Source organism: Mya arenaria, chromosome 8, assembly GCF_026914265.1.
Source record: "Mya arenaria isolate MELC-2E11 chromosome 8, ASM2691426v1".
NCBI classification, from domain to species: domain Eukaryota; kingdom Metazoa; phylum Mollusca; class Bivalvia; order Myida; family Myidae; genus Mya; species Mya arenaria.
In genome coordinates, this window is record NC_069129.1 from 28,086,411 (window position 1) to 28,112,525 (window position 26,115).

The following is a 26,115-nucleotide window of genomic DNA, read 5'->3' on the forward strand; positions in this document are numbered from 1 at the left end:
TAGAGTCTGAAAGATCCTTATCCCTCATTGCGAGACTTAAAAGCTTAGTGGGTTTTTTTTTACCTTTTCTGTCCATAATGTGTCTGGGTTCCATAACTCAATATCACCATTAAATCAGTGAAATCTGAGAAACTCAAATACAAAACTCAAACAACAGAACACGCTTACATATACACTTAGTGTTTATGCACATGTCTCAACAAACGAGATCATCGATAGGATTCAGATTTAATAATTGAGAAACATTTAACTGACAAATTTCCTTTTAGTCCGGCTTAATTAAGTTTTTTAGAAGCTTGCATGTGCACAAGCTAATTGATATACATGTAAGCATTCACAAGGCATTTTGTGAGGCATTTCGCGCTTAACACTTAAAAAACTTTTGGGACTCTTGGTCTCTAAACAATTAAATCTCCTGAGGCAGCCAACCCTCTAGACTTAATTGTTTAAAATACCAAAAAATAAACACCATTTATTACATAGCAACTTAACAATTTATCAAAATAGTATATAAATGTTATATATTATGCAATTGAAATCATTTCAGGAACAATGATATTTTGATGACTTTCCTTGACCAAAGGTTGACCTAGTGACATTTTACCACTATATTTCAAATACTTTAAAACATGATAGTATAAAGTTTTTATGATAATATTCAACATCATCCTTTCAGATTATAAAATACGCTTAAATGTCACGACAAAAATTAGTGTTTTATGACATGGGGATGCGCAGGTGGCATTTCAACTTTGTCAAAATTAATAGCCTTTTTTTTTGAGATCCAACTTCACTAAGGGCTTAAAGCTGCACTCTCATAGATTGACAGTTTTTACTTTTTTGTTGTTTTTGTCTCAAAATTAGCCGATTTTAGCATCAATGCCTTCATTTTAGTCATAAAACATCAATTTTTTAACGCAAAAGAAAACACTGTGATCTGACCACTTGCCGGCAGTCTTATATCAATGGTTTCAAGACATTAACACAAAAATTTGCTCATTCTGAGGCAAAAATAAAAAATGTTGTCAAACAGTAAATATGTAAGAGTGCAGCTTTAAGCCCCTGTTTTTTGTACATGGTTACATAATTCAGATTTTTGGGAAATGCTCAGGACTTCAGGAGTTACATATGCGGTACACTACCATGGGAAAACCCCAATACACATAGTAACTGCGCTATACTTTGCTGTGTTTACCTTGGGCCATTTGGCTACCAAAAGCTCATTAACATGAATAAATAAAGACGCAGTTTTATTGGTTCGGCAAAGTACCAATCCAGATTCACATAAACATATATTCATTTTTTTCTTCACATTTTCCCAAAATTACTTTTATAAATGGCCTCAAGTTGTTACTGGTTCATAAATAAATGATATGTTTTTGATTCAATAATGTTAATGCAGCACAGTCATGTTCAGTCATGTCATTTATGTGCTGTGTAAGTTACATAATGGATGATTATTAAATTTTAAAGTGCATTCCACTAGCAGTATTATCGCCTAGCGCGCCCCTTCCAACAATTTGGATCTTTTATGCCAATATCGAAGTAAATACCATGACGTCATACACCAGAATCATGGACATGGTTTATATGCCAGAATGTACTTTTTTTGACTAAAAACAACTTTGAGATTATGCAGTGGTCGAAATTAGCACAAGCCCACAAGCCCTGCACTGGTAAAATGTCTTCCGGGCTTGCTCAAATTCTGAATTTTATATAGCAGGGCTTGTTAAATAAATTGATGCCAAGCAATAGTATAAGATTTTGGGCTTGTTCATTCAAAAGTCTAATTTCGATGACTGTTATGTCCTGAAACTGCCATTAAATCATTAAACCATGTATTTTTGGTTTTGTGGGAAGGGGGTCAGTACTTCCTTAGTTGGGCCCGAACATGCGCCCCCCTACAACTTCAATTCCTGGATCCCCCTTTGTAATTTCGTACATTTGTACAATAGGAATTAATTTTATCAATGTAAATGAATGACCATCAGAAATTAAGAATTTATACAGACAAACCCAGCAGCTTAAATTATTCTTCCATAAAATTGCCGCCCTTTTTGCAATTTTAAGGTGGCCCCGCAGTGTCGGTGGTTTTGTCTTCGTGCCAAAAATACAGGGGAATGGGCCTTACATAGGGTCCCTGAGGTGTGGTTGCCTTTGACAGTGATTTTCCAGCAGTTCATCCTTGCAGGACAGAGATTTTACCCAGGCTTGGCTGGACAGAAAGTCAAAGTACCCGCTATTCCCCGGACCTAGGGGGGGGGGGGGGGGGATTACAATTGACTGGTGCATAACATGCACCAGATAAGGTTAAGGTTTCAGCATGGTATTAAAAACGGCTAGGGGCTAAAAAGGGGGACAGAATGCTTCGGGAGAAAAGGGCTGATTGGAAAAGATTTTGAGCATAATAAATTTGACAGGCTTTTCAAGGAATTATGTTTAATTAAAATAAATTCTTAAGCCAAATATGTACAGTTTGTTATGTATTTATAATCTTAATCATTTTATACTATTAAGTCAAATTTAGGATGCTAACGTTGGTCTCCATTAGGGCAGAATTAAAGGGTGCTAAGAAAAAAGGACAGGATGCAGCTGACCCTAATCTGTAACTTAAGCTAAAACTCTATTTAGGTCACCAAAACAAACAAACATTCAAATGGATGTTTTGAACATCCGCGATGAAAGGCCGTCCCATAAAACTTGATCTGCCCTGTAAGGTCATGATTGCAGTAAAAAGTCCTCCATGTATAAACTACCTAACTGAACAAGGTTCAAAATGTGGTGTACAATGACATGACTCAGTCTTATTTGACCCAATTTTAAGCGTTTACATGTCGTTTGCAGCTGAAGTTATGGTTGAAGGTTGTTTATAATACAGTCAAAACCTAGTGTTTGCTTGATATCAAAGAGAGGCGGTCAAAATACTTGAGCCTCGTGAATATCGAGCCAAGCCAGAATGCTTACATAGAGTGAAAACAAATCGCTCCTTAACAATTGGTTTGAGCCAACAAGGAAACCAAGCCCTTCAAAGAAATCAAGCTAAGCAATCGAGCCAACGGGTTTCGACTGGAGTGTATTTAAAAAAAATTTTTTTGAAGCAACACAGTTCAATTTGTGTAACTACACATATTAACAATCATTCACTTTTAGTGGTCTACATTTTATTGGGTAAACTACCTACTAAATGGGCCAGGCACTGTTTATATCTAATGTTTCACCTGATTTAATGTAATAAGGGCTAACTGCTGATTTACTGAAATAAATGTATTGGAAAAGTTGAGAAATACTGCCTTCTCATTGGACAAAATAAAATGTTGACCACTAAAATCTATGAGGGCTTACATCACCAATCAAAATACAATCAACAAACAAAGTATATTTGTCTGGATTTACTTTAGCTATATTAAAAACACTTTTCATTCATTTTCATATCTCTGTGAAAACCATATTAATACATGAATGAACATTGGAATAACATCATTAAATATTAACGACTTTCAATTATAAGCGGATAGCTAGTTCTTTTCTTACACAGAATTATAGAAATGAAAAGGTCTTTCAAAACTATTTCACGACAAAGCAAGGCGTACAAAAGGCCACAAGTTATTTTTGAATAGAACACAGTTAAAACGTAAAGAAATGAAAACCCAGAAACCATACTTTTATGACCAAAACTCAGCGAAAATTTTCATACAATATAAAACATATCATTAAACCATGAAAAGAAACAGCTGTATCCATTGAGGGATGGAAAATGGAGACCATTTGTTTATGACAGGGGTGCGAACAGTATGTGACAATAACGTGCGTATTATTTCAGGATTTTTAGTATAACTCCGAGCCAGTCTCATGACCGACAATCGTCATGTTTGTCGCCCTCGCAGTTTGAAAGCTCTCTCGATCTCAATGGCCCGGTCAATATTTGCAACAATGATTCGACGCAGGTGAGACGGACGACATTGAAGCCAGGAAAAATCAATAGACCAAAAAGGGGATTTTCTTTAGCACGACCTGTCAACTTGAAATGCTTTAACATTAGATTAACGTGACAGCTACAATAGCGCTGAGTGCATGGAGTTGTATGGTTTTTCATATCCTGTGTGATGCACATCTGCAGAGAATTAGCAAGCTTTCCTGCATATCAGCATTTTATTCGTAAAACCATGCATCTGGGGGCCGTTTCAATTAAGAACTTTAGTCGTGACTTTAATCATCTTAAAACAGTATAAAAACATCACAAATGGCAGTACATCATTTTTTTTCTTTCCTCCACTCTGTGTTCATGTTCAAATTGCTGGTTAATTAATAAGTTTAATTTACACAAACATGAATGAAAATAATGAAACAAATTTGGATTTGATACGTAAAATCGACTTAGATCTTGATTGAAATGATTAACCAATGTAACAGGGTTTTTTCTCCACTTTTTAGGAAATAGGGGCATGGCTCTTTGGTAAATGTGAAATTAGCTTTGTTTTGGTAAAAAGGGGAGAAGTACTATCATTGAATTTATATAATGTTCAACTTGTTTTCAAACCATTTATTTAATAAACCTATCGACTTATTCATATATGGTACATTATTTCTTACATTTATGCTGAATAAAAGGGGATCTTTTTGCAATAGTTCATACTTGGTAGTGCTTTTCATGACAAAGATCAGGTTAATTCAAGCTCTCAGATACATTGATTATTAGAGTTAATGATGTAATGACATCAATGATTCCAATTATGAAATGACACCATATGTCGACTGCTCCCACTCCAAGGTAAATATTGACCACTCCCGCCATTATCACCAGTAATCTCAAGTTGACAAATACAATGGAGGACAACATAGAATTATCAATGTACATCTAGCAATAGTGACTAACCATTGTTGACCGCACTCCAAGTACTTAATATGACCTTCAGGCAAAGAATATCTAGCGCATAAAGCAAGATATGTGCAAGACTGACTTAACCCCATCTATTCTATTTTTAGACAAAGTTACTACGGTCTCCCACATTTAAATGAGATAAATCCATGTCGACCTTGTTTTTCACAATATTGATTTGAACTTTTGCCAAAACATATTTCCCCTTGAGAATATAACATGTGAAGTTAGTATTTAGGACAAGATGACTTAGTTCATTTATATAATATTTAGAATATTATATTGTAAACAAATCAAAATAAAATAAAATGTCTATTCTGTTATGGTCTAAATAAAATTTACAGCTCATGTACATTTCTCTATACAATTATTTTCAATACAAACCTCATATTAAAGTATTTGATTTCAAAATCTTAACAATAACATTACCAAGGTTACATTTGTTAATACATAAAATGGCTAGAATGTTAAGTTATATCAGGGAGAGCTGAGACAGATCAGAAAAAAAATATCAGAAAAAAACTTGAACCATAACAAATCAAGTGCAAAGTACTTCTGCTATGTTTTTTTTGGCATCATTTTTGGCACAGGTTTTTGCTGTTTCTTGCTTATGATTACAAAACTAATGTTATGATTTTATGATTTCTTTTGCTCACTTCGGACAAAAATACATGAAGAGCTTTTATGAAAATAGGGTTGTAGCCAGGATTTTAAAAAGGGCAGGGGGCTGCATTCAATGTGCAAATGAGTGGGGGGGGGGGGGGGGGTAAGTAGGGTGAAATAGAGCACATTAGGTGTATAAAATGGTCTGTGAATGACATTAATATTATATTTTACAGAAAATTTTAGAAATTTTGTTTTTATCTAATTAAGGAGAACCTACTTTGAATGACTTAAATTGACATTCCCAACAGCCAAGCATGATAAAATAAGTATTTTGACACTGGCAAACCTTCCATTTTACTTTTTTTGGCATAATATGCTTTACAAAAAAGTATTTGCTTTTCTTGGTCTTCGTTCACTACAGTCACACTAAATAGAATTTGGCTTGTTGTTTTCGTGGGAAACTTTCTAAACAATTAAATTAGAATCTGTACGGCAACAGAGACATGAAAGCCAACACTGAATTATCTTATTCTCAACTTTTCAAACAAAGCTCGCAAAAAATAAATGCTTGGCACCCAAAAAAAGTATTTCTGGATGGACTGAATATTTCATGAAGTCTGAATATGACATGATTTCAAAGCCTCAGGGACACTGCTGAAAAAGTTCCCGAATTTTGACAATTTGCCCAAATAACACGCTATTATCTTCACTTCTACATCATAAATTCAGGCACTTAGCTATTACATCAGATAATTTACAAAAAATAATGTTTCACTTGGCATTATGCTAAAAAAAGGATGATAGTTTTTTTTAATTCCCCCCCAAAAAAACCTGGTAAAAAAAGTTCATCACCATCATCATCATCATCATCATCATCAGCAGCAGCAGCAGCAGTTTCATAAGCAGCATCATATGATTATCATCAACATTATCCTCATCATCCTCATCATTATCATATCATATCATTGTCATCATCACCATCACTGCCATCAGCATCAGCATCGTCATCGGCATCATCATCGGCATCAGCATCAGCATCGTCATCATCATCATCATCATCATCATCATCATCATCATCATCATATTCAGTCATCATCATCATCATCATCATCATCATCATCATCATCATCATCATCATCATCATCATCATCATCATCATCATCATCATCATCATCATCGTCTTCATCATCATCATCATCATCATCATCATCATCATCATCATCATCATCACCACCACCACCACCTCCACTTATTGTCCTTAATCCCCTACTTTCACCATTTTCCTTTGTCTCAAATGTTGATGTCATTATAAACATGCAGCCCCTGAGATTGTTAAAGATATGTTTTTCTGCAAATATGATGCTGAAGACACAAAATACATGTGCAAAGGGGTGAATAATTAATGTTTTCATCTCCTATAAATAGTCATTAAGATTAAATATGATATAAAACAACAAAAAGTAGAACAGGACTCAGGTGCCTTAATGGTTTTGATTTAATGACAAACTTGTTAAGTTAAAGAGTAATTCATATTAATTACATATTTTAAAAACATTGACAGATACATGAATAACAACATGAAATTCAAATCAATGAAATCTCGGAACAGAGTCGTATTTCAGGGTTTATTCATAAAACTCAAGAACGCATGCACAAAAACATAAGGCCAACTCAAATTCTTTCTTCGCCAAAACAAATATCTCCTTTCAAAATTTAAGCACTGCCTGCACACAAAGAAACTCCCAAAGATCTGAAGTTCGAAACGCCTAGCGATAAAATATGCACAGCTGGTGGGGAGATGTTCATCCGCTCATCAAATTAAAACAGCGACGACTAAAGATGTCCCTTACATTCGTAATTCCCAGGGAGAGAAAAAGTTCTCTGGAAATACTCTTCAATCAATACCAAAAGGAGGTACTAAAGGTCGGCTGTCACCAACACTTGTCAACTACTGGGAATTCCCGTCTTTCAGTGGACATTTCAAATGTCTGGAAGAGACAGGACTTCCACTTTGGTTTCTACTTTTAGTAAAATTCTGGATAAACCTTTGTTCAATAAAAATGAAAGATAACTCTGCCCTTATTATACTGTAAATGATCGCATTTATGTCCTTACAAACTTGGTCACGAATTTTCACATTCAATTCATCTCAGGTTTATTTTTATGAAAACATTAAAAGGTTAAACTTTTCACTTGGTCAGTCAATCTGAAAGAATGGTTTATGATCAGATCACACTATATGTTTATTTCATGTAGGCACAGACTGAGTTTAAGCCTTATTTAACAATGATGTGAAGAAAGTTATATTAACTTATGATAAGTCACTGTCAATGAATCAAAATTACGCAAGAGCTAGTGGTCCTTCACACGTTTTGGTGGACACCAGAGAACCCAGATAAAACCCGCTTGTCTGGCTTGGTGACCATCAAACAAAATCACATGCGCCCATGCTGGAAAATGAGTGTGCTAATGCACCAGTCAAGTGTAACCATCATCATGTGACGGCCCCCCTAGGTCCGGGGAATAGCAGGGACTTTGACTTTTGGTCCAGCAAACCCCAGCTAAAATCCCTGCCCTGCGGGGACAAACAGATGGTAAAATCCCCGCCAAATGGCCCCGCACCCCAGGTAAGGCCAATTTCCCACTATATTTAAAGCGAAGACAAAACCACCGCATTCACCCGGCACTGCGGGGCCACCTGAAAGGTAAAAACACGGCCCATTTCCCCGGTATACCCCCGGACCGGGGGGGGGGGGGGGGGGGGGGGGGGGCATGGTTACAATTGACTGGTGCATAACCAGACAACCTAAGGCATGACTTAAATTATTCTTATGTACATATGATAATGGACATGTTTAAGTTTTTATAGGCATGAATCAAACACAAATTATATGTTAACTGCGCAATTGAATGCAAAACCACAACCATAAACTTAGGCCAGAAAAAATCTCTATCAAAATTGTTTATCATCATGATTATCAATGGTTTAAGTTTATTAGTAATTACTTATTTAAGTTCATAAGAATACTTATAACTATTTATTTTAGTAAATACATTCTAATAATCTTTAACTCTCTGAGTGTTCAATATTATATTTTGTCTATATCTTGTTCACCAGATTGAAATCAATAACGGCTGACTGCTAATTCACAAAAATAACTGTACAGCATATTTTGATAATTACTGCTATCTGATTGGATGAAATAGAACTTTAAATATAAATGCATGATCACATAATTTTGATAAATATGATACCATAAACAATATGAGAAATTTCGTATGAATACAATCATCTTGCATTATTAAAATCCACTGTTATTTAAGTACTCTGACCCACTCACCTATCTTTTGGACACCGTGTTATATTGGTGACTAGATATAAAATGATTATACAAATGCATCATATCAATAACAGACATATTCTATGCTTGTAAGAATGACCCACATCAAAACAGTATTTTTTTTATTTTATGCTGTTTGTTGAGAAAATCACTACTTTTTGTGCTTAAAAATTAGCATTAAACATGTCTTAAAGACTCTTGTTTGTTTATATAAATTTAATATTTTTAGTTTAAGAAACAAATATTTACTGCATTCTCAGATAGTCTAAAATAATAGACAAAAAAAATGTATTTTCTGTTGTTGTTTTTAAAAAATATTTAAATTGTATTAAGCTTGAAACAGATTATAAAAGGTTCTATTCATTTTGTACCATGAAATTGCAAAAGTATTTTGCACAGGATAAGCATTAAATCTACTCAAAAAACAGTTTTTACCCTAGCCTTATTAATAAAATTCAGTAAACAAAGCTTAAAATGAAACAGACAACAGTTTTACATATGTGAACTGTAAACAAAACTGTTGTCTGTTTCACATTATGTTTTGACAGTAAGCAATGAAATAAAACACTTCAAACTCATAATTGTTCATTGCATATTGACTTTTTGTGCGAGGAACTGATATGAAATAACATTTATGGTTGAATTTGGCTTGTTTTTATGATCTCTTTCAGACATAATATGCTTAAACCCAAAATCCCTATTGGACCATCTGGTCAGAAATGGCGTCAAAACAATTTGTACCTGAAGAATTTGTCATATAAAAATTGTAAAAAAACCCACGTCAACATGCAATTTATTCGACTACATAAGAGTGTGCACATGCAGTACGAAATTATCTAAATTTTTATTTTCGAACAAATAACAAAAACAAACTTACAAACTAATAGTGAAAACACCTCAGCTTGGGGATTTTTTTTAGCAAGGAAATGTTTCAACAGCACATTTTTCATCAGAAAATGGTTCCATTTTTGTTGCAATTACAGTCGTGAAATAAATTGATCCCACAGCATGGAACATGTCTTAATTACTTTACAGAGTATCTAGAACAAAACCATCATATATTTTTTTCCTAGAAACTAGGTTCAATGATTTTCTGTGGGATTGCAAATAAATGCATAAAATATTTCTCTCTGAAATTTATGGCATTATCTTAAAACCAGTTCAGAAATACAGTTCAGAAATAAAGTAGAAAAGATTAGTGGAACAAGTTCTCATACAATATTTAAAATGTTTTAGCCAGGTTTTAAAAAGAACAAGTTGACAGAGTGCTTTATAAGGGAAGAAAAAGGGCACATAATGTATCTGAGGCTGAATAGAATTTATACATAAATTTGACAGAAAATGAAAGCAACTGTGTTTAATGGTTTAAACTGCCTAATATGTAATGGTTGTATGTTATTATAATCATATGATATGTTTCAAGCAACCCTCCCTCAGAGTTGAGATTAAGGGGTTTGGGAGTATATTTTAACAATGGTGCATTTTGGGGGATGTTATTATTTCTTTAAATTCAAGGGAAACTTGGATGATTTTATGTGGTGCGTGCCAGATCAGCCCCCCCCCCCCCCCCCTCCCCACCCCTAGATTTGCTAGTTATTTCAGTATTTAATTCTATGAAGGCATATTGGTGCACATGCTGGTCCCACCATGAGGGCAGAGAGAGCTTTCAAAGAAGTACAAGATGCAGTGCCCTTCCCTTACTCTTTCGCTAAAGCCCTATATATATACAATAAACTAAAAAAAATTACAATGAAAAAAGAACTTGGCTGTTTAATGCTAACAACTATTTCAAACAATTATGAAACAATAATAATACATTGTAGAGAATAAATGAGTCATAAATAGTTTTTACAATTGCATAATGATCAGATGCAAATGTCACTAAGAAATTAATCAAAATAAATTCCCTGCGTCATCAATTCTATTGCTCCTGTAGCCTAAATTTTCTCGGAAATTTCCCCGAGGGAAACGAGACGCATTTGGTGTGCACCAAGAAAAATTCGCACATGACACATTAATCAATAGCGGCCCTAACAATGGCTCACACACAAAAAAACAACGAAGCTCCGGTATTCAAGACAAGTCAGCCAGAAATAAGCTTGATCTAAAGTTGGTGTTTTCTGACATTCGTGTACAATGCACACATAATGTTCACCATTCATGACGTAGGGTTTTAGCCAGGTTTTTAAAAGGACAGGGTGATGAAGAAAAAGGACAGAGTTCTATTAGAGAAAAGGGCACGTGACGTGTCTGGCAGTGAAGAATTTGAACATAATAATTTCACACAAAAAAGTAGGTACTCTGCTCAATTGATGTTATATTAGGTTTCAACTGCCACATAATTTTATGTCAAGTTTGTATGAATTTATAATAATATCTTAATCAAAACAAAATATTCTTTTGATTATCTTAAGCATTTAATTCTATAAAGGCAGGAGGGTGCCAATGCTGGTCTCGATGAGGACAGAAGGGTGCTGCCAAAGAAGGACAGGGTGACGCACCCTTGCATAACTCTTTAGGAAACGAAGACCCGACATGACGTGTTAATGATTGTTACTTTTACTCATTATGAATCATGACAATGAGTAACAGTTACCCATGAGCTGACGAGTTTTAATCAGCAGTGCAGTTCGTTGCAAATGAAATCTATACCCAATAGAAAACATTAGCCCTGCGGTTTTGAACTTGGCAGGAACTTTGGTCATAATTGAATATGAATCACAGACAGCTGTCTACATTATTAGATTCTACGACATTCTGATGCCAAATGACTAAAAGCTGATAATCAAATTAAAAAAACAAAAACTTAAATCTGTTCAATGTCTGATAATTGACATTCTTTATGATAGCACTGAGTGGTTGGTGAATGATGTTTGCGATAGCTGCTTGGAAGCAAAACTTGACGTTTAAACGTTGAAGGCAAATGACAAAGAAAACCTTTTTCAAATATGCGGAAGTTGACGATAAATTGTCCAGGGCGACAGCTATAGCCCGCAAATATTTAACGAAAAACATTTGCACAGGATTTTATTTTAATATCCCATCTTCATCTTTCTATTGATTTCGAATTATTTCAGATATTGAAAGAGATGTTTTACTACTCTCACCTTTCTAGGGGGTGATTTCTTGTCAGACATGTCCGGCAGTGGGGCTCTCGTGAACACGAGAGAAGGCATGCAGACTGCCGGGGAGGTCACGTGTTCAAGGTCACGGTCAGAACGGGACGGGGTCAATACCGGTCGGCACTGCCCCTTCTTTGGCCGGCATCTTGAAATAGAAGAAAAATACATGAACGTAATTGAACATTATATGAAGGTTTTTTCTATTTCATTTACAGTGAAAACATTTACAACATGAGTACTGAGAGGAGATGAGAACACTCACCAGTTTTTCTCAGTCAATCAAGGGAGATAACTCACCAATTGTTAAAAACAGAGTCACTGGCCTTGCTGCCAGTCTCATTTGTACTGGTAACAACATGTGCACTAAGTTTCATATGAATACATCAGGGGCATAGCTTGCCCTCTATTCTTGTGGATTCATAATTATGCTAGGGGGTCCGGGGGCATGTCCCCTTAGGAAATTTTGAAACCATGGTGCATTCCGGGCCTTCTGAGGTGCTTTATTTTAGTACTGGAAAATGAACAGTTTTAGGATCAAGTAGTCAAGTTCTCAAACTGCAACTTTGGTTGATTTTTTAGTCAGAATCACGTGGATTCAGCCCCAAACTGGCGTAAAAGCAGCTACGCACCTGTACATTGAAGTGGCCAGTATATATGGCCAATGTGTGTTTGCATAATGACAACAAAGAGTAAAGCTTATTTGTTTGTGTTAGGCAACTATAAATAAATTGCTAGATTTCCATCCCTGCCCGGCCCCCTTTTTCTTCCGCTGCCCCTTAAATTTTAATGACTCAAATACAAATGTTGAACTAGGGTCTGTGTTTGCGTAGCGGTCCGGTACTGTCCAGGAACAGGGTTTATTCACACCAGATGGTGTTGATGTAAACATTCACATGTAAGAAAAGGAGAATTGTGAGGATGGTGTTTGTGGTTGGTCTACACTTGTATATAGTCCCTTATGTAATAAGAAAGAGCAAAAACACTATATTCAACGGTGAGACAGTCAACTAAGAAAAATAAAAAATAAATGTTACCCCGGGGTCAAAAATGGAATGAAAATCTAGCAATTAATTTATATTGGCTGTAATTTCATATTATTTCTACTTCTGAATAGAGAGGAGTTTAAAACAAGGCTGCTGCTATATACATGTAGATTTTTCTTTGCCGATACATTACAACATATGCCCATTTCATACTACATAATTTTTATGTGCATCACAGTAAATCAAGTCCTAGCTTTTTGTATAATTTGTCAGCTGTCTTTTTCACCATATCAGACAATGGAGAATATCCTAACATAATTAAAGAAAAGTTGATAGGCCTTACTTAGAAGCCGTACTGATCGCTACACTAAATAAATGGCCTCGCGTTATATGACTTCTCTTAATTAACTACCAATTTTTTGTTTGCAATAATGTCAACATTGTGTCACGAACTGTCTCTGCTGTTTCCTATGTAAAACTTGATGTAAGCTGGAAGCATGATGTCAGATTAGCTTTTGGACATAAAATTACAATGAAACAACAAACATTTTCATTCATTCGAACAACGGCAATATGATTTCATAGAAATTATATTTAAGTTGCAACATTATATGACAAATATGTAGGTAATCAAAAATATTCATAAAAGATGTAATCTTCTAAATCAATGTAAACAACACAAGGGCAGATTGATCAGGACTGTAAAAATTAAAAAAGTTGTTAACTTCCATGTTGTTAACTTTCAAATGGTTACTGCTCTGGAAAATTAATGGATACAATTTAATCTCTAAATTTCTAACAAGATTTGAGACAAATGTTTCATATGTACTTGTTTATATTTATACATGTCGGCACATCATCAAATATTTCACTATTAAAAGTTAACAAAAATGCTGTTAAATGCAGGTTGTTAACTTTGACAAAGTTCGGGAAAATCGCCAATTTCTTTCTTTAATTTAACGTTATAAATACCTTTTAACATAACAATCCTTGTTTTCGCCGGAATACAAAATCTGTTGAAATACCATTGAATATAAGTTTAGGCGCAAACTAATCTGTTTAACTTGAAACAAATTCAATGATGAAGAAGAGCTTAATGCACGTTTACAAAAAAACGACGCAACCAATACACAATCCTTTCTTCACAGGTTGAACAATAAATCAAATTGGTTACCACATTCAAATTAATATGCTTTCTTTTCACTAAAGCAAAAATTCTTATTGTCTAACACCATCCAATGAAAACTAAAAAAAGAAAATCCACAATTTTCACATGTTTTTCCACAACTAACCACTTTCACCATTTCAAACACAGTGTTCTCCCTCACAAGAAAGCAGAAATCTCAGGCGAGACTACAGCAAAGAAAATCCCTCTTGTTTATCAATAACACATCAACAATCCACCATTGAAACTTTGTCTTGGCTCTGGCAAGCCCTCATAAATCAGGGATATGAACCTCCGTTAATTACCCGCACTGTATAAATTCCCATTCAACCTTGGATTCTTTTTATGCTCAGTGAGTTGAGAACGAGTAAACACATTCAGAAACCAGTAATACATTCAATGTTAAAAATCGACTCTACTAGTCACTATTGATATCATTCATATAACGTTTTTTCTGTATAAAGGTGAGACTACTCTATACAATGCTTGAACATGTATACACATTCAAATAGCCTTATGGTTACAGTTCAGTTATCGTAATTTTAAGCTCTGATGTTATCGGCCCCATCTATTGACAGTGTAAATCTATATCCATATTTAGTGTATTCAAACATTATGCAAAAACCTTTTTAACTTAAGGTTAATCCAAATCATATTAATCCTTTAGGGCTAAACAAAAATCTTAATCCTTTAGATAATCAGAGACCATGTGTATAGAGAAAATTAAGTTCGGTAAAAAGGCTGTGTACTTTAAGGATTAAACAAATATTAATTCAGGCGAAACTTTTAAAAGCTTTGCAAATAAGAAGAACCATGAAAAACCAGCATTTATAATATGGATGAGGATGTTTTACAAGAGATATAAGATACACATATCTTAAGTGTATTCAACCATTTCACCTGGGAGAGAAAAAGTACAGTTCAAATTAAAAAAATTCACAAACTTACATAATCATTAAAACATTTTTTTTTCGATAACAATCAGCTGTTTTGGGGTCTTAATCAAAAAGGTGTTTGGAAAATAGCTGCAGATACTGCTGAATTGTAGCCAGATTCAAGACATCGTTATTATTTCAAGATCTTGTAAAACCTATTACCTCTTACACTGCCCATGTTCGAATATATTTGGACTTGGTTAATGTGTGTATCCCGATAATATATCAATATATTATATTATATTCGGACCCTACATGGTAAGGTTTAATCCTTCTTATAAATACTTTCAATTATAAAAAATATCGTAATGGAATAAGCTCGTAGTGTTTATGCCCATGTCAAGGCCAAATTAGCACAGCAGGCCAGATTATGATTTAATCATTTTAGAGAGCTTCTGACGAAAATTGCTGCTGAATTTCCATTTAGTCATGAATTGGCTCAAGTGGATAACTGACAGGTTAGCACATTGCACGCTGGCAAATATAGGGGCATTTCGCGCCAACACTCAGATAGCTTTGTCTATTTTGGCTTTAATAAACGTTTGATCAGAAGACAACCACAATAACTATTACTTAAAGTTTCAAGTTTTATTGGAAATACATAAGCCTTTGCTATAAAGAAAAACATTGTTACAAGATACAAAGTACATCAAATACCAAACAAAATCATTCATATCGTTGACATCAAAAATCTTGAGAGTAATAAAAACCCGAGTTAAAGTTTCACACCATCGAACACAAAAAAAAATGTACTTATATATCTATGTCAAATCTATGTCAAATGAATTTAGCTTTCAAGGTTTTCAAGCATTGAATGATCCTGACTTTTGCTTTGACAAAAAACACAAAATGAACCTTGAAGCGCATTTCATCTGTAGACTTTCAATCGAGTTCATACAATTTCCATCATGAGCGATTTGGCCTGTCACTGTACATGTACAGTCTGCTTTGGTTTCACTTAAAATTACCAATCTTGATCTTGGTTTCAAAGGGGCTGAACTCCGTATGATGAAAAAGCAAGAAAAAAGAAAATTGTCGAAAACTGACATAAACTTGGTATCGATGTGTACAATGCATTGAAACTTACAAGCTGAAGTACCACATAGTTTACAATTAATTTATTTTTCGCTGTTTTTTTTGTATTTTTCCATTAAAAAAGATTACTAGGTATGTCTACCTAGTAGAATTCATTCCTTATGCGTGATTGTCTAGTTGATGTTATCACGTGATATTACCAAGGCATATAGCTTATATATATATATATGTTCCAACCGTTTCGGATAAGCTTTAGTAGCAGTGGATTCAACACTGGTCTGCAATTTTGCAACACCGGTTCAAAGCCGGTCTTCGACTCGATTTTATTTTACATTTTGGTAAAAAAAAATACAATTATGATAACAAAGAGTAAAACATTTTATTTAATAATTGTCCTGAGATTTGTTACAGAAAGAAAACTTTTTTTGGTGCCAATCTGGTGTACAGTCCCTTTCAATTTCACTTGTTAGACCCACCCAGTGTCAAACAACACTCTTAAGTTGAAACTCACCACCCTAATTTTAAGTTTTGTTTGTTTTTTATAACCACCGTTAAATGTATTATGAGTAAGAACAATTTATTCATATCTTCAGTAAAAAAAACAGCATTCCGCTCATGCTAATATTGTTCGACTAACTTATCGACGAGCTTATTTTGCTAAATTTATTTGCCAACTGTTGAGAATTATTTTTCATGGATATAAAGAAATAAAGTGTTTAGAGTACTGCATATCCCAAAATCACTTCTTACTCCATCAATCAAAATCAATGCTTATTCAGCCTCAGCAGACGCAGGCTAAGATCTGTAAATGTTAACAAAAACATTTGAAATGTGGCCAACAGAACAATATCCCAAAACAAAAAAGCTTCTTTAGGTGCCAAGAGGAATGAGTGTACCCTCGAGAGAAGTTCTCTCTAAAATGTCTGAGCACTGTGTAATGTTTAATGCACAATGGGCCGATTTTGTTCAGAATTTGTTAAAGTTAACGACGTAATAAACGAGAGTGTTGTTAACTGTTAAACGTGAAATATTTGATGATGTGCTAAGATATTTAATTGAAACAAGTACAGCTGAAACAGTTGTCTCAAATCTTGTTAAAAATACTTCAGATCACAAGTGTGTAATCCATTAAACTTCAAGAGCAGTAACAATTCGGAGGATAGATTTGGAGGATAACAACGATGAAGTTAGCAACATTGTTAACTTTTTTGAACAATCATCCCAATGTCAAGAAATCTAGCTGATAAGCCATTTTTCTCTTTCTTTTGTCTGGTTCAAGAAAATTTAACACAAAGGCTATAATCGTTCTTCTTTTCATTTTTTTGTTTCTGGTTTAACATATGTGTTTCATGCTCATTTTGAAAACTTAGCGAATTATTTATCTGGTTCAACCTGTATGTTCATGGTAACCTTATGTACTAGGTCTAGGGACCCTCCGGTATGCATGGAATTGTCTAGTTATGTTGTGATTTTACTGGTGCAATTTTTTAGTGCATACCATGCAAAAATGTTGTTGGGGGTGTTACAATGATCTCTTCGCATACAGTCAAAACACGCTTTGCCAAAATCGTCTGGACCTTGGGAAATACCTTGAGATAACGGAAATACAAAGCATGACTGACTTAACCAAACACATTTGAAAAAAATTGACATAACCAGAATGTCAAGCATGGCAAGTTTAGACTACATGCAATTTTTCAACTGGGGGGTGGCGTCCAAACACTATTTTTATTTCCCAGGTATCCTGAGGCAACACCAAGAGCTAAAATAAAACAAGTGCCCCTTCCATAGTCAAGTGTACCCACTTACATTAATTGTGTCAATTTGTCCGTATTTTCTTCGTAAAATTCTGATAATGCATTTGATTAAAAAAAGTATTTGCCTGTTTTACCAAGAATTTCATATATATATATATATATATATATATATATATATATATATATATATATATATATATATATATATATATATATATATATATATATATATATATATAAGCTACGGTGAAGACATAGTGACTGTGTTGGTTACGAGAAGGTTGATGAACCGGCATGTCGTGTTTGACACCTCGGGCAGTCCTTTCCGGTCCCTGACAGTGTGTTACAATTTCGGGTTGAATGGGGATGTCATCCTTGTTGGTCTGTGTCATTCTTGGTCATTCTGTGGCGCTGTCATGGTGTTACTTGGGCTATCTGATTGGCTCTGTGTTTATTCCTTATGTTGCAGTGTTGGGTCCGGGCTGATCTGATGTTTTGTGACCATTGAGGTACCTCCTCTTGATCCGGGGTGATTCCTGTTAATCTGGGTGTGGGGTCCTTGTTGGGTATCGCTGTGATGTGACTGCAGCCTAATAAGATGGGGTCCCAATATACAGATTGATTATACTAAAAGGGATGTTTACTTTGGAGGTCCTAGGGATGCACAATAAATTGAAATAGGGAGTAATAAGCTTGAAAATTGGTCAGAGACACAGCTGTTTTACCTGTTTCACACTAGAAATATTCAAGCCAGTGGCAGAACTTTTAAGGACAATTGAAGCAGACAATATATGCACATGAAATATTATGTCCTGTTGCCCTTTTCTACCTAAACACCCTGACCTTCCTCTGCAGCACCAAATGCTTTATAAAACCTGGTTATACATGTAACCACTTAGTAACCCAACATAAATAAGAGTAACATGCTTCTAAGATCAGGGTAACACAGCTAGAGATAAACCCTGAGAAAGCAGGTGATCATAGGTCGTTAAACAGAACACATGTACACAAAACTCCATAACATTTTAAGTGCCTGTGCCTTTTTAATTGGATAAAAAAGCGCTTAGCAAGTCCCAAATTTTGGAAAAAGTAGAGCATGCCTATTAAATGAAAGTCAAAAAAAGTTACTGTACTGGATCATATCATTTAAGATTATAAAAGTGAAACCATCATCACTTGCACACGAGTTTTTTCCTGTATCTTTATAATGCACCAGTTAATTGTAACCACGGCCCTCCCTTGGTCCGGGGAATAGCAGGGACTTTGACTTCCAGTCCAGCCAATCCCAGGTAAAAAACCCACCCTGAGGAAACAAACTGCTGGTAAAATAACCGCCAAATGCCCCCACACCCCAGAATACCTAGGTAAGGCCCATTCCTCACTATTTTCGGCCCGAAAACAAAACCACCGAATTTACTCAGCACTGCTGGGCAACCCAGCTATCCCCGGTACACCCCCTGACCTAGGGGGGAAGTGGTTACAATTGACTGGTGCATGTAAGTAAGTATACAGGTCCTTCTTTCATTTTTCAGGGGAAAATAATAATATAGGCTTTTAGCCAGGATTTAAAAAGTGCTGCAGAAAAAAGGGACAAGGTGCTAATGGTAAAAAGGGCACATTGAATCAGGCTATGAAGACCTTGAACATTCAATTAATTTGACAGAAAATATTAAAAATTGTGTTAAATAATTGAAGTAATATTTGGTTTCATCTGCAAGATATGTAATGTGTGTAGATATATCTTATCATAAGTTTTAAACAAAACAAAAGAAATATATACTTTGACAGTCTTGAGCATTAATTTCTATGAAAGGCAAAAGGGTGTCCATGCTAGTCAGTCCATGAAGGCAGGAGGGTGCTACTGAAGAAGACAGGGTGCAGCACCCTTTCATAACTCTTCAGCTGAAACACTACTTATATCATGATTTGGAGGGGGCTGAAGGCTTTTTTGTTAGGGGAAACATCTTGCTAATGGGAGTGCTTAATTTCATGAAAAATATCATTGAGTACTAACACATGTATTACATGAATGTAAACCGAGACATTGCTTCAATGGGCATAAACAAAGAACCTGTTCAATATGTCACCGTTCACAAACGATTATTGATCAGCAATCCCTTATAATGTTCAGGTATGTGTATAGTTTAGTAAAATACAAAACTGCTCCTTAGTTCAGAACTATTGATCACCAGTAATCAAAATTAGACTTTTGGATGAACAAGCCTGAATTCTTATTCTTTTGTTTAGTATCAAATTTTTTAACAAGCCCTACTATATAAAATTCAGAATTGGAGCAAGCCCGGAAGGCATTTTACCAGTCCTTGCGGGCTTGTGTTAATTTCGACCACTAGATCACTAATGAAAACTTGTCAGAAACAGAGAACTCAGGCCATGTATAATGGCATATACATGTACATAAAGATATATTTTATATTTGTTTGTACTAAATTCTTTGGCCAGGAAATGAGTACAAAGATTTCTGTGGAGTTTCTTACGGGTCAAAGAAAACATTTTATATTGGAGTTTCAAAGATCATTTCATGAATGGTAATTCAAAACTGACATTTAAACAAACATTGAACAACAGGAGTTAAATTTCTTCTCTCTGGCTTCATAAAATATTGATATTTCTTCTGGACAACACTGAATAAAGCATTAAAGTATTATATATTATACTTTGTACTTTACAGTTTTGGGTGAAACCATTAAATTCTAAGTTATTGGATTCATCACATCTATCATTCATTAAATGATAACACACTTTCTGTACCATTCAAGCAGGGAAATCCCCCCTAGTTCCCCAGATTAAAATCAACAGATTTTGTAAACCTCAAGTTGATGCATACATTTGCCCGTGAACTAGGTCAAGTCAACAAGGGGAAAATGGATTTTTCTGTTCAACCTTCACCCTCAATGAGCAGTGTGGAAAAAATAGTTTTTCTCATGCTCTATATCATAAACATTAATCATTCCATGTGTGCATCTGCTTCATAATGTTATAGCTAGAAAACAGTAGTATTAAAATGTGTTTGGTTAGTTTAAACTGTCAGTATTTTAACTATTAAAAAGTTAACTACATAAACTTATACTACGTCACTTTAATTGGCACAATGATGCGTGAGAATGTGGTATTGTGCTGAACCATAGAAGACCCACTTGTCCGGCTGATGCACCAGTCAATTGTGACCATGCCACCCCCCCAGGTCCGGAGAAAAGCAGGGACTTTGACCTCTGGTCCAACCAATCCCAGGTAAAATCTCCGCCATGTGAGGACAAACTGCTTGTAAAATCCCTGCCAAATGCCCCTGCACCCCGGGGACATCATAGGTAAGGCCTATTCCCTGCTATTTTCGGCACAAAAATAACCCATCTCATCCACTTGGCAATGCGGGGCCACCTGGAAGTAACATACACGGCCATTTTCCCCGCTATCCCCAGTATATCTACGGACCTCGGGAGGGATATGGGGGGGGATGTGGTTACAATTGACTGGTGCATTAGTGACCACCAACTCACGCGTGCTTTGTGGTTGATATGTGATTGCTTGATATGAATTCTGTATTTATGTGGTAAAATTAGTGCTCCAATTTTCTATTAAAGAATTGAGAGGCTATAAACAATGAACAGAGTACATGTCATAGCTCAACTAAATTTAATGACAAATTCTAAAACTACCTGATGCAATTATCGTTGATTACTCTCGGAACAAACATGACTGATAAAGTCGCATGTTAATGCTCATTGATTAGTCACCATGCCCCCCTATTATCTGTATAATGTCTGAAACATTGATTTAATTACCTGCAAGTCAATACTTAAAATGACTAAGGAAATAACGCCACATGTACGTACATGACATTGAGTCAACTATAACGACAGGGAAAAAAACAACGAACTCTTGAGATCCTCAGTGGCAGGTCTTAATATCTCGAGCTTAACTGGCATTTCAAGTTTATTTCAATTAGCCAAAACACATGCTTAAATCTGACTTTGATAAATGAAAACTGGTTTACTGAGATTATGACAGAGATAATTCCTATGAAACTTTTAAAGAAGTTAAAATTACACTAGTTACTAAATAACAAAAACAGCTAGCTCATGAGGGCCAGGCCCCAGTATTGCTCAGGAAAATAGTCATTACATTCCTCAAGCTCAACAATTTTCTTCATTTAATAACACAGTCTAATCCCATTCGCTCAAACTCGCTTGGCTCGATATCCTTGTTGCCCCGAACTTGATGTAAAGAATCAATGTTTTCCTACTGAATGTAACAATTCCCACTTGGCTTGAATTTCCTGAGGCTCAATGTTTTTTTCGCTAGTCCCTGAGAGTTCGACCCACGGGGTTCAACTGTATAATTATACAGCATGACATTTTTCATTTTTTTTATGTTTTACCTATTTCATAAGCGCATTGTCATCCCTATATCGTCTCCTTAGTGCAATAACTCAATAACTGCATATAGATATAGAAGCAGATATTGAGTTCTTGCACTAAGGTGACGATATGTTGTGACAAACATCTGATGATTGCTCAATATTCTGAAGAAAAAGAGATTTCTAAAGCGCAAAATGCACCAAATATAATAACTCATTCATAATAAATTGGACTAATGCAAGCACAATATTTGCTAAAAAATTAATGTTCTATAAAAAATATTGACCATTTTTTTTCCAAATTGGAGAGAATGCGCTGTCACACAAAGAGTAAAACATGTAAAACTGACTCATTCTATGAGATTCTGTGGTCAATTGAGTTGAGATTGAAAATGGCCCTGATCTTACCATGAACCAGCAGAAAATACAGAACCCAACACTTTAAGATGAGTCAAAATGATTCTAGGATTTTTACACAGTCTGTATGTTAAATACATTATAATTATGATCCTGTAAGTCAGTAAATACTACAGGTATAACAGTTATCAGGTGTGGTAAGTGATATGAACAGATTCTGGTAAACAGGATACACATTTGTGGTTGAAATATTTCATAAACATGTCATAATCCTATTCAATAACATCTGAACAAGACAATCCTCAATGCCACAAACCACAAATCTAAAATAATTGTAAATTATTCTTAATTTGTTATTTTTCATATAAAAGTCTATATATATGTATACAGTCATGTACTGTGCTCAAAATAAGCACAGTGTCGCAAGCCCTGGGATGGTTAAATGCTTCCCGGGCTTGTTGGAATTCATAATTTTATACAGTTTAACATCTTATACAGAGGGGCTTGTTGAATTTTTTAGGGCACCAAATAAAGGGGGAGGGAAGATTCAAATAAAGGGGCAAGGTAGTGTGAAATGGAGGGGGAAAGAATCGTCAAAAAAGAGGGGAAGAAGCATCAAATAAAGTGGGGAAAGAAGAGTCTTAAAAGAAAAACAAGCGTCAAAAGAGTGGAGAAAGGAGGTGACAAAAAGCAGAAAAGAGGTGTCAAAGGCGGGAGCGGAGAAGCATCTAATAAAGACAGGAAAGAAGAGCCTAGATTCTGGTTAAGGGGAAAATAAGCATAAAACAATGGGAAAAGAAGACTCAAATAAAGAGGGGGAAAAAGTGTGAAATAAAGACAGATGAGAAATGAAAAATAAAGGGGGGAAGGAACATCAAATATAGGGGAAAAGAAGTTTCAACTCAAGTCGCAAAGGGGAGTCAACAAAAGGGGAAAAAGTGTTAAATTAACAGGAAAAATCAAATAGCATCAAATAAAAAGGGGAAAGAATGTATTTGAATTCCCAAAATTACTGTGTCTTATAATTGTTAGTTTTTAAGCAGTTGTGCTTACACACTTTCCATCAAATTAAGTTTCCAAATTTTCTTCCCTATTTCTACTTATTAGTTTAAGCTGTACAATAAAGTAATTGAAGACCATTTTACATATTTTCCTACTTTCCTTGACATTATCTACAGAGTAAGTAGGTGAACGGTCAGGACTACTCCGGATCAGTGTATGTTATTTTTGAAAATCACCATGTACCAAACTGGTAGTCTTCTTATTGTTTTTTAAGTTAAAATACTTAAATAATAATTCTTTAGTAATACAAATGTTTAAAATGTGATACACCCGTGTCATACCACTATTTTTAAAAAAAAAGATGTTTTGTATTTTGCTTTTGTTCCATAATCCCGGTTGATATTATTGCAGCACCCTTTTTGTAAATGAATGGTGCCCCGATAGTTATAGTATTACGTCTTGAAAAAAATATATTATGGCTCAATATGTTAAATATTACTTTGATCCAAATTGGTTTTGTAAAACTAAGTCTTTCCCAACACTTTCCATCATATTCATATACTGTATTCATTTCAATCCATTTTTATTGCTTAATTTTAGTCTTTTTATCAAGGTTGCTTTAATTGCTTTTACAAATAGAGATATGATGAACATTTATAAGCCACCAGATTTAAGCCACCAGATTTCTTGATATTTAATCAGGCTTTTCTTTCCAGAAAAAAGTGTACATTTGTTCTGTTTCATCTTGATACACGCTTCTGTCTGGTGGTTCCAATACAGTCAATGGAGTTTAGGTACAGCAAACATTTTAAAAACAATGGTTTTGCCAAGTAAAGTCAGACAGTTTTCTAGCCATTCCACGAGTCCGATATTCCATTTCATATGGCAAATTTCTTTAAAATCATCAAGAATCACCATTTTTGGCAGATTACCTCTTGTTTGTTTTTTATTCCCAAATAAAGGTTTTTATCAATGCAGGTTGGTCATTACCAAATATAGGTCGCAAAATCCTAGAAAAAGCCTTGTAACTATAGGAGATTCCATTTTTTCTATTTTTCAAATATGCTTTAAATTCCAAGGTCTTGAACGTGATATTTACTTTCTCTATTTTTGACTATAAGCAGTTTTTTAATGTTACACCTAGCCCAGGGGCTCTAATGAATTTCCAAATGAATGTTCTAGGTAGGTCAAGGGGGCCTGATCACAAAACTGGACATTAAGAATTATTCAATGTTTACCAAGAAACTTTCCAAAATTGTTAGAACTAATCATATGTTGTTGGAAAGATTTTTGTGATCTGTTCAAAAGAAAACTGGCATCATCCCTGTTTATTTGGACTCACTACAGAGTGCATTGCCAATTGTGTTGGGCGTCTGTAAAGAAAACCATGAAGGAAAAGTGTGCCTGGTGTGGGGTTCGAACCCTCTGTCGATACTAACCACCTAAACGGGCGGCTAGTTCTTTAATACTCACACACACACTATCTTCGCAATTCAAATAAGTTTGTTAATATAAGTACACACTTTAGCATTTACTCCAAATTGATATTTATTTCATATTTAATTAATACAAACGATCGTATAACGAAATTTACGATTTGTTACCTTTAAAACCAAAATAGATGTGCAGAGTAAAGGGAGATAACTCGGTGGCAGCACAAGCGTCCTTCGATATATGACCGTTCTTAAGCAAACACTGCAAATCCACAAAGCACAATGAATGAATTTGCAAACGCTAATGTTTGTTTCAACCTATAAGATAAGAACATTTGATTTAAAATGCAAATGTCACAGGTAAATCAAAGAATTTCTTGGCTAATCGATCACCTTCAAGAGGACGTTTGTTTTGTGCGAGCTTGTCGAATGAACCCAAAGAAAAATCGAAATGAAGGTTACATTCAACTTTTAAAAAAGATTATAAAATAACTAAACATATTATATTAAAACGGGTATATTTTTCATCTGTTAACAAATATTGTCAAACCAAAGACACATTTAAAGAAAGAGTAAGCTGCATGTACTTTCACGTAGAGTCAAACAGTTTTGGAACATACTGCGCTTGTGTTTACACAATATAAGGGAAACAACTTAAAAAAAACTTTATTTAAAATTTACAGGATTTACTCCCATTTAGCGGTCAAAATAATTAACTACAAGTAATGTCGAAACAAACAGAGCATATCTTTTCGTTGATAAACAAAATACGAATAAACAACATAAAGAACTTGATACTGAACCAGCATCAATAAGGATATTATACTTTCATGATCAATTCGGTCAGGGTAATTATATACTTGTTTACCAGAGACTTGGACCCGTTCCACCCTCGCACCGGTAATCATGAGCATTTAAGAATAAATCTGGACTCAAAATGGTGTTACGCGGTTTTTACAAATTAAAACTGGCATACTTTGGTACGCAAACTCGCAAACTAGTTAAATAGTATATGTAACACATGATTCTTGCTGAAATTGTTTCCGGTACACAAGGGGAATGTGGGGTACACTGTGTATCGTGGACTCGGACACGCAGTATTCTTGTAGAAATTAATGGAGTATTCGG

General features: G+C 34.8%; 1 protein-coding gene across 3 annotated transcripts in view; it reads right to left on the bottom strand.

The window, feature by feature from the left end:
• Nucleotides 1-25,409, bottom strand: part of LOC128242886 (ankyrin repeat domain-containing protein 12-like) — a 70,616-nt gene extending 45,207 nt beyond the window's left edge. Inside the window, exons 1-2 of one of the 3 annotated variants that reach the window (XM_052960288.1) lie at nucleotides 25,159-25,409; nucleotides 11,931-12,090 (exon numbers count right to left, since the gene is read on the bottom strand). In XM_052960288.1, the coding sequence (XP_052816248.1) occupies nucleotides 11,931-11,999 (69 nt within the window). In that variant the 5' untranslated portion in view covers nucleotides 12,000-12,090; nucleotides 25,159-25,409. Of the gene's footprint in view, nucleotides 1-11,930; nucleotides 12,091-13,900; nucleotides 14,516-25,158 lie in introns of those variants that run through there. The other 2 variants (XM_052960287.1, XM_052960286.1) reach the window with 2 other exon arrangements.
• Nucleotides 25,410-26,115: the final 706 nt, after the last annotated feature.